The 15,773-nt window shown below is 42.6% G+C and overlaps 1 protein-coding gene and 1 pseudogene across 1 annotated transcript; both read right to left on the bottom strand.

The window, feature by feature from the left end:
* Positions 1-1,690: 1,690 nt before the first annotated feature.
* Positions 1,691-3,060, bottom strand: LOC133926948 (F-box/kelch-repeat protein At1g80440-like). The gene has a single exon (XM_062373133.1). The coding sequence runs from the start codon at positions 2,921-2,923 to the stop codon at positions 1,799-1,801; it is 1,125 nt and encodes a 374-aa protein (XP_062229117.1). The 5' UTR covers positions 2,924-3,060; the 3' UTR covers positions 1,691-1,798.
* A 4,669-nt stretch (positions 3,061-7,729) lies between these two features.
* Positions 7,730-15,487, bottom strand: LOC133926946 (3-hydroxyisobutyryl-CoA hydrolase-like protein 3, mitochondrial; annotated as a pseudogene).
* Positions 15,488-15,773: the final 286 nt, after the last annotated feature.

Below are 15,773 nucleotides of genomic sequence, written 5' to 3'. Positions count from 1 at the left end.
CTCCATCTCGCTGGGCCGGTCCAAACCCAATCCGAAATACCCCGGCCCTGACCGAGACGAGTCAAAGTGCCGACACTACCGGGCCAACCCAGCATCACCTTACCCGACGCGAACCTGATCCAATCCGGTCCGGCGGCGAGAGCGACGGAAAACGACGTCGATCCGATCCCCAGCTCCCGAAACCGACCCACTCATCAACCAGGATCGCACGCAGGCATCTGATCGATCGATCGAGCTCACAATCGAGATCGTTGGGCGCAGCCCCGAGCCGCCGACGACAGGTGTCCATACTCCATGCATGTGCGCTTGCTGCTCCAGGAAGTATCAGAACCGCGGCATGGGCGCGAGCGCGACGCCCCGTTCCGCCGCCGCCGCTGGCCGGGCCGCCGAGTAAGTGCGGGTCCACGTCTGTGACAGCGTGGGCACGCCGCGGTTTCAAAGCTGTCGCCGTGCTGGTGACGTCTGCATCATTCGCTCTCGATGGGAAATGTAGTTATTATGCACACGGTTTATCTTAATGGTTCATTATTTTTATCTAATATATGTTGATTCTTTCGTCTATCTATCACTTTGATACAAATTTTTATATAAATTAACGATCTTGATAAGACATAGGTTCACATGTTTTAATAGAATTTTCGTGTTCACTCTCAGCCTCAAGGCCGCGCGCCGAGTCTGCCGAAGATCGATCAACTTGCCACTTGCAGCTCCCGGTTTAGGCTCAAGTTTCGTTTCGCTGGTTCCTCGCATTCACCACCGTGAATCTGAATCGAATCTGTGATGGTACAATGAATTTGGCGGGGAAGACTTTTGCTCCACTAGTACAGTTGGTTTGTGTTTAGCGTTGGAGACCGATGCTGACCGGTGCTAGTGTTATAAATTCCAGATGAGTCGTTATTCAGCGGTTAACTGATTGAGCTAAATCGATCATTTTCCTTTTCAATGCAAAGATACTGGTTCAGCTCAATGGCGAGCCTCCTGCTCTTCTGGGGACCTGGATACTGGAGATTCAACCGTAGGTTACCATCGAACGTTTCAAAATAGGAACGACGGTTTAAAAATTTCGTGAATTTTGAATGATAACGAAATATCTAATTTTTTAAAAAAATCCATTAACATGTGAGAACCACATAGCAGAGGATGAAAATATAAAAAATTTCGATAAAATTTCATGAATGTTTGTTTTTTCGCTGGTAAAAAAAATTATAAAACGAATTTGAAATCTCTGTAATGCAATATCATGACGACATGGCTAGAGAGATCATATAAAGACAACAGGATTCATCATCACACGAAGTCAGCCTAGGGATGACGCTACCTTATAGGAGGGTGCACAGACAACCCTATCTAAAATCACTACTAAAAACAGCTATAAACAGTAATTTACTATAGTTACAATAAACAGTAATTTATTGTCCGGTAATCTACAATGTCCGGTAAATGCCCATGCACACCCTTTTTTATGCTGTCGGCCGTTGCAGAAGCATCTGAACGCTGAGGTCCCAAAATAGAAACTTTCTTGTCCTGGAAACTTTTCCAACGAAATGTTCTAGAAGCTCACACCGCTCCAACTGAACTGAACAGACAAAACGTTGCGCGCGAAGCAATTCCATGCAAATTTTCCCCATCGTTTGGCTCTTGTAGCAAAATGATAATCACATCAAAAGGAAATGATAATACCATCGTCTGGTTAAACAAAAACCATGAAAACCACCATTGATTCTTTACTCACTTCTCATACATTTGTAGCACATTACTCCATTAAATATGTAGTTCTTGTTATATGGATATGTAAAGTTCAGATTTCGAGGAAGCAGGAGGCCTGAACGTGCCCGGAGAACTCGGGCGGCGCCGGTCCGCGCGCCCAGGACGCGCCCTTCCCTGCCTCCTCGCGAAGCACGTACACGGTCTGGTCGCCGCCGTGGCACCCGGAGCCGATGACCACGAGACGGCCGTCAGGGATGGCAGAGACGACCGCCGCGGTGCGGGCGTCCTCCGGCACCTGCGCCACCGGTCGCCACGCTGCACCGCCGTCGCGCGCCACGAGGTGCCCGTCGCGGAGCATGTACATGCGCTCTGTCCCTGGCGCGGCGCAGCAGGTCCTGGGGCACGCGCCGTCCTCGAGCAGGCCTTCCTGGAGGGCCCAGGTCGAGGTCTCCAGATCGAACGCCTCGGCGGAGCTGGTGAACCGCCCCTGGGCTTCCGTCGGGTACCCGCCGACGACCAGGAACCTACCGCCGACGCAGAGCCCGCGCGGTTCGTCGCGCTCCGCCTCCATGTCCGGGAGCTGGGTCCACGCGTCAGCGTCCGGGGCGTACGCCAGCGCCGACCGCAACGCGTTCTTCTCCTCGTCGTGGCCGCCGGCGACGTACACGGCCCTGCCGACGGCCGCGCAGGCGAAGAACGACCGGCGCGGGCCGGGCATGGGCGCCCCGCGCCGCCACGCGCCCGTCAAGAAGTCGTAGACGAACACCGAGTTCATGGGCGCCCACGTCTCCGGGTCCCAGCCGCCGACGACCACGAGCCGCTTCCTGCCCTGCCCGCCGTCCACGGCGGCGACCTGGCAGAACAGAGGTAGGTTCTCCTTCGGGCCGGGCAGGGTCGGCAGCGGCACCCACCGTCCCTCCACTGGATCAAGCAGCACCACCCGGTAGGAGTTCTCCGCGCCTCCTGAAGCGGCCGCCGACGAGTGCTTGTGCACTGGGCCTGAGGCATCAGCCGGCGCCGTTGGCTGGGCCTGGACGAGGGCGAGCACGGGCCGCGTCAGCCCCTCCGCTCTGCGCTGGCGGTGGTAGTCTGGCGACTCCACCTCCGACTTCCACTGCCGCGAGATGCGTCGGACCACCGGCAGCTGGTCGAAGCCCACCCGGACGAGGCACTCCCTCGCCACCTCCTCCGGCAACCCTGGGATGAGTTCGCCCATTGCAGATGCCTTGATCAACTGCACGCGTCTGTGTGATGTATGGAAGCTGGATTTGAACAAGAAACGAGAGATGTTCTTGGCTTGTTTGAGCTGTGTGTTTGATGCGTTTGAGTGAGGCGAGGAGCGGGAGCAGAGTGCGCTACTTATATGGAGATGGAGGCTGGGGAGGTTTAGGAAACAGAGCAGGCGTGTGATATTTTGGGTTATGTGGGTCCAGTTGTTTCCAGAGTTATGTGTTTATATTTTGTATATGTCGCGGTGGCTTCTTCTAGAATCTTTATGGTGGTGTTGCGATAGATACGAAGATGAGTTGATCATCATGCTACTTTCTTGCTGACAAAATGACATACATATGACATGTTAATAGTTTTTGTTAGAGGTAACAGCGCCACATCATATCTTTGATATCCCTATGACGCGAAATATAAATTCTTTGTGTGTCAAACTTTATAGAAACAATAAAAAAACAATACAAACTTTATAAAGTTTTGGATATGACACAACCTGTGACGAGTTGGATATAATGGGGCATGTAGATAGGTTTTGTTAGAGGTAAGAGTCCCATATTAGATCTTTGGTACGATACTATGACAGTATGACAGCATAAAGTATATTCATGGTATCAGGGAAGTAAGTGATGAACTAGATTTGGTGTCAAATATCCTTGCATTCTGCTCTTTTCAAATCTTGTTATCTTGTAGATCCCTAGGATGACGAGAGAGTTGAAGCACATTTTTTTTCAAAAAAAAAAATTCATCCACATTTTTAAATATTTTTTGTCCACATCTTTTAGAAGTGTTTCGATGAAAAAAAATGTTCAATTGGTAAAAAATATTGGATCAATAAAAAAAGTTGAATCAGTTATTTAAAAAATGTTGAATCTATACAAAATGTTGAGGGTCTGTTTGTTTTCAACTGTTTTTGGCTTCTGCTTCTGTCAGAAGCTCAGAAACCAGAAATCAGAACAAACGAGTTTGCTGAGAAGTGATTTCTGTAGAAGTCAAAAACTGCTTCTGAGGAAAAATAAACTAGAAGCTGAGAAGTTCGTTGAAAGTAACTTTTGTGAAAAGTTATGTGCCGAGAAGCCAAAAAATTATTGTAAAAATTAACAACTTACTTCAAAAAGCAGCTTTTTAGAAAAGCCAAAAACATAGTTTTTCACAAAAGCTCAAACAAACAGACCCTAAGTCAGAAGAAACTGCTAAAGCACTAAATCTAAAAAAAAATCTTGAGTTGAAAGTATGAAAAAAAACTGATGAATCAACCAAAAAAAAACATCGAGTCAGCATGTAACAAAAAATGTTGATTCAAAAAAATATTTAATAAACATTTTAAAAATGTTGAATCAACACAGTAAAAAGTTCTAGAAAAACTTTTTAAAAAAGAAAATTCCTCGATAGGAAAGTTGCAAAAAAATGGTGACCAGATATTGATCTAGCGAACGTGTCACTAGTTAAAAACCCCATTTTATTACCTGCTTTAAGCACATAGCAAACTGAAAAAGAATTACGAGCGGTTCTTAAATTAAGCTTAAGCTCCCAATTCATGAACAGCGGCGGAAGAAGAGACACAGCAAAGGGCCAACTCGTGAGACACGGACACTGTGGACCTCTCCGTTGCCGAGCCGCGGCGCCGGGGACCACAAGAAGGCGGGCCCACATGTCCAACCGAATCAGGGCGCCTGGACGTGGTGCCCGTGTCCTCATCCGAGCGGATGATTCCGCGTCCGAATCAGCAGCAGCTCACACTCTCCGCCGCCAAGCTGCAGCTGATCGAATATCTGCAATTAGGTACGGCAATAGGGCTTGGTTCCCCGGTAATTTACGAGAAATTCTATTATTAAAGAATGGATATAGGAAAAATTAACCCCATAAACTTATATGGAGTGAGGATGCTCCTGCTCCCTATTATATTTCAATATCACATGTATATATATATATACACTATATATATATATATATATATATATATATAAATGAACAAATATTGGGGTGAGGACGCTCCTCATCTCTGCTTCCTATTATATTTCGAGATATATATATATGTATATATATATATGAACAAATATTATATTATTTAGGAGAAATATTATATATTAGAAACTTGATCTTTATAAAATTTTCTATAAAAATGAAGATAGAAGAAAATTTTGATAACTAAATAGGAACAGGAATAAAAAAACGTTTCCGGTGATATTAGCCCCATTAGCATCCCTATATCCAATCTGGAGGAGGGCTTCTGGGAGCTCGACTGCCTTGAGAAACGAGAAAAAAAAGAGAATTTGGAGTTCGAAAACCGTGTACTATAGGAATAGCTATAGTACTGTCTGTACGAGACTCCACGAGATCGCACACGTCCACACGTGTGAGGTCCGCCGAAGAACATGCCGTGGAGTTAACAAGAATAGAGACGCGGTGGATAGGTGTAGTCATTTCATTGGAGCTCGGAGCACACCAGCTCTCCCTTCACGGTTTTTCAAGTGAAACCGTTATCGATTCATCTGAGCCCCGTACGTGGCTGCCGGTACTAGCCTAGGCTGAGGCGCTGAGCCCCGAGGGATGTCGTTTCATCGCCGGCCGACCGGCATTTTTTATTAGGGTACAATCCACAACACATACGAGTCGCACATACCTCCTACGCATGCAAACGCTCACGCTAAAACTCACAGTGTGCGAACACTTATATTTTATTTAACATGTACACCTGTGCATACCTCTTTACAATCCAAAGCTGAAACAAACAGATAGCTTTTGGTTATAGCTTTTTAAAATCTGCTGGTTGGATTGTGGGAATATGAGAAGTTGGTTTTTCTCAGCTTTTGATAGATTGTGAAAGTCCATTTTACTAAACTGTTCATCAAAGTTTTTTAGAATCTACAAACTAAAAACTTTTCACAATACAGCTTTTTACAATCCAGCTTTTCACAATTCAGCTTCTATAAGCTGCTTTTCAGAATCTCTAGCTGAAACAAATAGACCCTTAGTTCAGCAAGTGGGAGTTAAAACCCTAGTGAGCACCCGCGTTGAAGCCCGGCTTCGAACAGGTGGGCTCGGTCGCTCACATAAGGAAACGATGTAGAATTCTACGGAACCGGTTGTGCCGATACACTACTGTACTACTAGTCCAGTACCACATGGCGCGCCAACCCCAAAATCAGGAATTTCAAATTTTGTTTTACAATCTTTTTCGCTTATCGGCAAAAAGATTAAAATTCATAAAATTTTATCAAAATATTAGTCATTTTCATACTCTCCTCTGCGAGTTTCACGTGTCAGCGAAAGAAAATTATAAAATTAGATATTTCGTTCTCATCTATAATTCGTAAAATTTGAGATAGCCGGGGCGGGTCCGAGTCAGCTAATATCGCCGTGGACTGGCGGATCCGATTGCGAGTAGGCTGCTGATGCCACAGTAGATGGGAACGCTCCATCGGCAGGCGGTAAGACTGTCCAAGGGAATCCCTTCACGGCTCAGATTTTCGTCGTAAAGGGATTTTGTTCTCTTTAGCGCTCTAATGATTTTTCTTTTCGGTTTCCGTCATGAATAGATTTCTAAGGTTATTCCCTTCAGAACGAGATTCTCTCTTTTTTTTTTTTCAAGATTCCTTTCAAAAGAAAGCTATTGAAGATAAAAAAATAAAAAAATAAAAACAAGAAAGAAAATCAGTAAGAAAATAAAATGAAATGAATATGATCGGAGACGGTCTAACCCGTAATCCTATCATCTTGCCGGGGGGCCCGCCGTCTCGCGTTGCCTTGCGTCCAAGTCCCAATCATCCCGCTGATCCCCTCGCGCTCGCCGCCGCCTTTTATCCGAGCGCAGAGGCCGAATAGCACACCCTTTTGCGCGCGGTGACGGAAACCCAGCGGCGCGACATCCCTGTCGTGTTGGCGCCTTGCGGTGAAGCAAGCGATGACGCGGCGCTCTTGCTCCGCTTCAAGTTGGACCAGCTAGCAGCAAGTTGATGACGCACTAGTGGATGAGACTTTTCCCTCTGTTTCTGACAGGAGCTCGATGGGTGAGCTAAAGCCGAAGGTTCTTCAATTTTGTCCATAGCAGAAGTTGCTTCTTATCTGTCCGTCAGGCAGCACCCGTTCAGGATCGGCCTATCGCTTAGCAACTAGAGGTGGCTTTCTACTCAGCCGCTCAGGGAGAGTAACTGATTGGCGATTATTTAGCTTGAACAACAAGCATAAGAATCCATCATATGGATAACATTGGAGATAGGCTCAGCAGCTCTGCACGTTTCAGTGAAACTAACAGTCTATTTGACAGATATAGACCACCTTTTAGAGTGGAGGGAATCAGTGAGAATTCTATCATACGGAAGCGTACAACTTTGTACCCAGAGTGATACTGTAAGAATGATTTTTTTAAATAAACTAGATGTTGATAGCTGAAAAAATAGCTTCGATTACATAAAATCACTTACTTTATTTACCTAGAAAATTACTTTCAATTACAAAATCATTTTTCACAAAAAATTGTTTCTCCTAAAAAATTTAGATTAGAGAGATCTACTAAACAAACCCTTTAGAGCCTGGTCAACGTCTTTGGTCTCATTCTGTAAAAACTTCATCGGTGTCGAGTATCGAACTAGACAACTGCCAGCCCAATTGTTGCCAATTGGCAGTGAGAGCTTGAGAATCAGGAGAAGAATAAGAAAATCGGAGTAGAGCATAAACCGGAGAGACTCTTTTTGGTCGTTGACTTTTTTTTTTCAATATGAAGACTCACACCCACCCAACAACAGAGGTACTGAGCGAGTGCCTTGGGAGACAGCCACCGGGGATCGAACCCGAGGGCCAATGCAAGGAACCAACTGGTTCGCTAGCCCCCTCTTTTGGTCGCCGACTTAGCCATCCAACAGAGTAAAATTCGATTGAAATGACGCCCATACCACTCCACTCCATCCAAACAAATGCCAAATTTCATTGATCGCAAGCATGATTTGCTGTGTCCGTCGGACGCTAAGAAAATGCATCCAAGCGCCAGGCATGGGACACCGCTTGTTCGTAGAAAATATCAACTCCATGCTTGCCATCCGTCAAACAGAATAGATAAAATTGATGGCCATCGGATTATTATATCGAAACAATAGGCAGGGCATGTTGTTTAGCAAAACAGGCATCAATTAATTGAAGAGTTGAAAACGAAAGAACGCACCTTTCCCATCAGCAGACGACCCCTGCAGCACTGCTGTTATCAGCACCAGTCACGTATTGCAAGCTCTTCGAGAAGCGCTGATGCCATATTGGCATATTGATATGATACCCATACACATCAGTTGTATTTTTATATACTACCACTAGAGATGACTTAAAAACCTGCTGGGGAAACCATGATTTTTGTATTCCAGTTTTCAAACACACCACAGAAAATGACATGTATAGTTATAAAGCGCTGCCCAGTGGCAAGCACTTCTAGAACATTTTGGCAACATGGTCTTACGGTTGCACCATGGCTGGAATATCCTATCAAAGTGGAAGACAGGAAAACACAATGGTGCGCAAGGGCAGGTGGAGCCCTAGATTCTTATGTGCTAATTCAATTGGTTTCCAAAAACACGGTATTTATTGGCTCAATGGGCATCGCATTAATGTTTTGTACTTTCTTATTGCACCATCAATAGGAAAACGGATGTTCAGGTAGCCATAGTATTACATGTCGCCATGGAAAAAATCACACACTCAACTCAGCCTCAGCAGCTAATGGCTTAGAAACAGATTCAACCTCACCAATGTTTACATCTTCCAGAGTGGGTGGATTCCACTTCGGATTCTGCAAGGTGACAAGAAAATTCGATCAGAAGTCCAGGTCCTTTTCATTTAATCTTTTAGTTAATAAGTGTGCCGCCACCACATTAGATTTGCATAACCTTCCCGAGCATGAATATTTTATGCAATACCACTCCATAAATAAATGCAGATACATATATTATCACGAGTGAAAAGCACATCATACATTTAGGGCCCGAATTCTATTACTTGCCAGTTGCCATGTAGAAATGAAGCTACTTCATCTTACAAGACAAACAAATATCAATCCAACTTGCACATGATTTCATGTAATTATCCTTTTTGCCAGCAATGGCACAGAGTTTGCAAGGCATGAATGAATAGCATGATCTATTACTTCAGTTTTTCTGATCAACAGCTCAAAAATGCTCAAATTCAGGAAAAGCTTGTTAAATAGTACAGGATGTTCTACATAAATTTACCGAGAACTTTCAATCTGTATGCGGAGAGAAGTCATTATAATTTCAAAACCAACCTAGGGTACTCATTTCTCAAAAATACTACCCAATGTGATATCTACACGCAATGATTAAAAATGTAGTGTGTAATCTACCTTAGTGTTAAACTAAGGCTCTTACTGCAAACACCCCAGGAAAAGCTTGTTAAATAGTACAGGATGTTCTACATAATTTTACCGAGAACTTTCAATCTGTATGCAGAGAGAAGTCATTATAATTTCAAAACCAACCCAGGGTACTCATTTCTCAAAAATACTACCCAATGTGATATCTACACACAATGATTAAAAATGTAGTGTGTCATCTACCTTAGTGTTAGACTAGGGCTCTTACTGGCAAATACCCCCCCCCCCCCCGGCACACACACAAAAAAAAACTACTGCACACATGCATTGATCATGCCCAATTCTTTCTTGGGTTAGTTATCAACTCATGCACTCAGATATGGCTATATAAACAGAAGGCAATGCTATGGTTATTCGTGTGTGGTAAATTATCTCTACTCTCTCTACTAGTTTACATTTGACCATAATGGGGATAACCACAGTAACGAATTGAGCTGGGAGGGGACGGCTGAAAAAGAGGGATGAAGACACCATAGACTGGGCTACTAGGGTGATAGAACTTGCTAAATTCCAAAGGATGGAAATGCCTCCTTATCTAGAAGAGGCTCCTAACAAATTGAATCTAGAGATAAACCAAACTAAACCAACTAAAGATAAGAAGAAATCAAATTCAAACCAATATCTAACTAAATGACGTATATTTTCCGAGAAAACACATGAAACTAAATGACATCTCTCTTATGCAATCTAAGCAATGTAAACCAACTTAAACCATGTGATCCAATGGGCCCTAATGTGCACATGACTTAGTGATTGATTCATTTAAGTTATTTGAAAAAGTTTAATTAGTCCATGTATTCATGTTTGGAGGGGCAAAAGCTATTAGTAAAAAGCCTAAGCTTCTGTGAGGGTAATGTTTGGCCTAGCTTGACCCCAGGTTTACAAAGCTACAAAACTTAAACTAGGGCCAAAACAGCTGACTTATTGGGCCTTTAAAAATCCTAGGCCCAACTTCCAAATAGAAGCCTAAGTCAGATGAAGTAGCTCAAGGTCTTATCAGCTGGAGTCGCCAAACTGCTTATTAAGCTTACTTAATTAGCTAGCTAATTTGTTTTATAAGTTGAATAAGCTGGCTTGTGAATTAAAGCATAAGGCCAAGCTTAGCGATGGTAATAGACTAATAGGGCCAATTTGGGAAGTATAAGCTTAGGACAACTTTCATCTTATCCCAGACCCTCTAAATCAATCAACTTACCCTCAACTCCTCAAGTGAGGGAACTTGATGGCTTACTGTCGACCTTCATTACAAATTTCTGGACTCGGGAGCATTTATGACCCCACCAGTTGTAGTGGACAGCAGTGTGTTCTAACTGGTTGAACCTTATCTAGGTTCAGGGCTTAGATCAGTAGATGGGAGGCCCATTGACCTATGGAAGGTGATGCTTAACACATGCACAACACATGGCCAGTTGCTACCAAATCCTTCTCGATGAAACAATTTATGAAAAGTAAAGTCATATGGATAACTTGCCTGATCCTTGTCAACTAAAACAGCACCTACACCTCCCACAAAATCATCTCGAACCGACAACCTCAAGGCAATGTGATATTCCACTTTCATAACACCAGCCAGCTGAAACGCACCAAACACCAGAATTAACAATATGTAGAGAAATGGTTGACTAACATTAAAAAATGTTCAATTGTACACGATACTAGATTCATACCTTAGATAGATAGTGTTCCCTGTTCCCATACGCAGATGCAACTCGAGAGAAATGCTTCTGTGTTAAACAAAGAGAAAATGGAGCACCTTTCTTAATTCCTGCTAAAGCATCATTAGCCCATTCTGCCACTGCAGCCACCAAAGGAACGAGTAAGCATGTAAATACAACCATCCCTTCTCTAGTTAGCATGAAATTTAATTCTTAAGTAGCAGTATAGCACACAGTTAGTAGGGTCATTTTCAAATCAAAGTGCAGTTGGCATTTGTATGTTTAATATATCAGTATTGTCTCAGTGCATTGAAAGGGAATGCTGCATATCAGGTTACCTGCAGCATCACCATTTTGAGTACACTTCTTTAGCTCTTCCACAGATTCAGCAATTGATTTATCAGGACTGAAAGAAGAAATTATATGTGGTAAAAGCTTTTCCAGTTGGGTCTCAGACTCTGGTTCTTTCTTGTATCCTGTCAGGACTGACTCAACATCGCTGTAAGGATCTTTGGTGCTGCAAAGGAAGAACATCAGATACCAAGGTACCATTAAAAGATACAGATGAGACAACAAGCAGTTATTGCGTCGTGAAAGATAAGCTATAAGTTACATGGACAAGGAAACAGAAAAAAATATGGAAGAATAACCGATATCGTATATTGATTTTGATAGTATTTACTATTCAATATGTTTTCACCAAGAAATTATTAGGAACATACAAGTTAGCACTCAAGAGGGATTCCTTGAGTGACTCCCAAGTTTCCGGAAGGTACATAGTGAGTGCCAAAGCCTATGAACAGAGCATCAGCAGGTGATGATATCCTTTTTCCTGTAATTCCAAGGTAAGTTCCTGAAAGAAGCGAAAGTGGTCTATGATGAGAAGGAAAACAAAAAAGTTCACTATCTGATACCAACAATTGTACACGTTCGAGAACAGCTAGCTTGTTCCATAATTTAGAAGAGTAGACAAGGCCACAACAATGTCATGACTCATTATTAGTAGGAAGATCAATAAAAAAAAATATAATTTCGGTTTTACATATTAATGTGATTGAATAAGAATAGCATAACATGCAAGACTCGGAGCTTAGAACTGTAGAACACTTCCCTATCCAAAGTATGGAACATTTCCTAAATCTTGACTTAATTATGCTCCCCAAAAAGTAGTCTTCTCAAAACAAATTTAGAGCAAAACGAAGACAGAGCAAACAGAGCAAAGTGGTGAAAAGATCAAGATGCATACAAGGAATGCATGAGGAAGAAAGGTGGAATATCAAAGGCTAAATACTATGCATTTTATGCTATCATATTAGAAAATGATATATTGACAGGGAAATCAGTAGCAGAAGGCATTATTTATGAATTAACGCAACAAGGACAAGACATACAAGGAGCATACCAACTGCACCCCCTCCTGGGGCTTTTGCACCAATGTAAGCAAAGCCAACATCTGGGACCAGGCCAATACCATTTTCAGGCATGGCTAGGAGTGTTCTCTGTAATAATAGCACATCAAGCAAGTTAAGTCTTCAGAATTAAAATACCTAAAATGAAATTCATTAAAACAAACATAAAGTCGAGTTTGCCTCGGTAATAATGCGGTAGCAGCCATGTCCTGATAGTCCAATTCCAAATCCCATCGTCACTAGATCCATCAAGCATATATACGGTTTTGCATACTCGTGTATCTTACAAATCAACGAGTACTCTGCTGTGAAGACCTGAAAAGGGATTAGGGTACTTCTTAGTGACTTAGGTGATAACAATATTTTGGGTAAAGGAGGATATAACACCATCAACTACTTTCAGCCATCAATGCAAAACCTTTATCCAGCAACACAATACAGTAACATGATGCCAGAGGTTAAGATCCCAGAATTGAAATTTTGTTTAACTCTCCTCAAATTTGATCCTAACTCTTCCATCTTGATAGGAGGTTGAATTCATTTGTTTGTATATGGTAGAATTAATGGTTGAAATTCAATTCTAAATTAAATCTCAGTTCAAGGTTCGGATGTATCCATGGACAAAAGTTAAACTGAAAATTTAAATAACTGCACACTTACAGTCATATCACATTTCTTTAAAGTTGGTTGTGAAATTCAAATTCTAACTCTGTTCAGCCAACATTCTACATCCAACTTCTCGGATACAAGTAGGGCCTTATAAAATTTTGAGATGGTAGCAAAAATGGCCAAATCACCAAAACGTTTCAAATTTAGCAATGGAAAGCTATGTCCAGGAAGGCATTATCATGCTATAGTTAGACCTCTATTATCTCTGGCATTGTGCAATCATTAGCGAGTCTCTTCACATCCCACCTGCAGTTTACACTAAGAAGTAGTCACTATATGTGCACGTTTGAGCAAAGGTACAATAAATAACATAAAATAGTGTGACATAAACTTTTGTACAAAAAGAAGCAATGAAACAGCCATGAGTTTTCAAAGTAAAATCAGATCAATATACACACATGAAAACAGCAAAGACCTTTTGCACATGTGGTGTGCTTTTGTCCTTTTGTATTTCCGCAGCAACACCCTTAATATCCATCCCTGCATTGGCCATGAATCATATTTGAAAACAACTCCAATGCTCCGAAAATGAAAAGACAAAACACTGTGTTCAACATCCATTGCCTAGCATACTCATAAAATAAATAAAAAATAAAAAGATTAATCACCAGCTGAGAAGGCAGGGGGGGGGGGGGAGCTGCTTTCCACAAGAACACACTTGACACTTGGATTTGTTTCCCACTCATCAAGAAGTGCCTTGTATCTAAGGTCCATTTCTGCAATAATGTGAGATTAGAAATAAGTTAGTGGACCTCAATAAGCAAATAAATAAAAGTTCTAAGTGGAGAAAGATGTAAAACGGGCATCTACAGGAGTAACAGGACACATCATCCGGATTTCTATTATCAACAACTAATATAGCTGTACACATGCTTTGAGTGTAACTCCCAGTGGCCGCTAAATCATATGCCCTCCACCTTCGTATCTACAAAGTATGACCCATCCTCAACAAGAATCTTAGATCAGAGAAGGCCATGGCAACACGTTGCAGCCCCTAATCATCTGTTGAGGACCACTAAGTTCAGGTTCTATTGCACTGACTCTAGGACAGGTGATTTTCCTTTCTGTTAACTTTTACTGTAGAACATGTCCAGAAAGGAGTTAATCTAACAAAAATGTTTTGTCAGTATTCTGATCAGTAGAACCAACACATTTCAGTTCCGTTAAGACAATTAGACAGCACTTCAAACTTCCATAAGATATCAGTTTACTTCTTATGCAGGGTTAAGGGAATTAATGTCAGTGTACTTAGTTTGCACAAATCAGCTCTCGTCAAGGTTAAGTTTACTTAATGACACAAAAAAAGTTGGGATTGATTGAAAAACTAGGATGTTAGTTAAAAACTTAAAATCATGTTTTCTTTGTTCATATTCAGATATGCAATCTGCGTTCCTGCAATTAAGAATGTTACAACTATCTATAGTTGTATAGAACAATGCGCCTTGACCACACAATTTAGGGCTGTTTTGAATGCAAGAGTTTTGCAGGACATAACACATTTCTCACAGGCATCCTACAAAACTGCAACATTCAGAACAAGGACTTAGGTCAATGACAGTCTCAAATTTGATGTTAGTGTTAATTATCAAAATTTTCAGATGAGCATATGCTAGTATCACCGTGATCACGCCATCCCAATCTTAGTGCAACCAGATTCCCAATAACACAAATATAACTTGGGAACACTGTGACAAAATCGACATAATTTTTTACCAAAGTAACACCCCAGTCTCAAGCTTCACTTAGCTCTCTGCTAGTTAGCAACGTATTGTTTTGACTGCTATCTGGTCACTAGTTGCTGCTTCGGGCGTACAACCCAACTAAAATCTCGTACCAGTTGAACAGGTGCTTCATAGGCTACTTCACCAACCGCGCAACACAAACTTCACCTATTACCAAACTAGCATGGATCCCATAAAGCAGAGAACCCGAATCACATCAACGATCCCCAACCTGTCGAAATCTCCGCTAAATCTAGGTACTCCGACTCAAATCACACCTCACCCAATCGCGGAGGTCAAAGAGGAGGTGGGGAGAGTGGTCCTTACCGAGGTTCATGGCATTGAGAGCCTTGGGGCGGTCGAGCGTGATGACGGCGACGCCATTGGGGAAGATGCGGCCCTTCACGAACTCCTCCGCGGTGGCGGCGGCCATGGCGACGAAGCGGCAGACGAGGAGGAGGGAGGCAATGCTGGGGCTCGGGGCTAGGGTTTTGGAGGCGGCGGCGGAGGTGGCGGTGGAGGAGATGAGGAAGGATGTGGTAGAGATGGGCGCGGGAGGGTGGGTGCGGGAGAGGAGAGTTCGCATAGTGATGTTTTGAATATAGGGAGAGGGGTGGGAAAGGGTTAGATCATCCCAACTGATTTTTGTTTGGGTCTAAAATATCTTTATAAAGTGATTTTCGTTTATTTAATGTTTTGATGGTTTTTCTTTACGGTTTCCGTTACAAAGATATTACTTTTAGAACGGGATTATCTATTCTTTCCCTTCACGAATCCCTTCGAAGTAAAGCTGTTGGAGACAAGAGAAAATAAAGAGAATAAGAACAGGGAGGGGAATCGGAAAGGTAACAAAATGAAGAGAATATGATTATAAATGGTCTTATAAGCATTGGGATGCATCTAAAAGCCATGTTTGTTCGGATGGGATGCGACAAGAGCTGGGTTAGGGAAAGAGAAACGAGGAGCTCATATCTCATCAAGTAAGTTTCATATAATACGAGAGGTGAGTTTGACT

Source organism: Phragmites australis, chromosome 8 (genome assembly GCF_958298935.1).
Source record: "Phragmites australis chromosome 8, lpPhrAust1.1, whole genome shotgun sequence".
Lineage (NCBI taxonomy): Eukaryota > Viridiplantae > Streptophyta > Magnoliopsida > Poales > Poaceae > Phragmites > Phragmites australis.
Note: the sequence above shows the minus strand (reverse complement) of the source record. Positions and strands in the feature narration are given on the sequence as shown.

Excerpts from the sequence above, each read along its gene's own strand:
- LOC133926948 (XM_062373133.1), bottom strand. The coding sequence starts at position 2,923 with ATGGGCGAACTCATCCCAGGGTTGCCGGAGGAGGTGGCGAGGGAGTGC.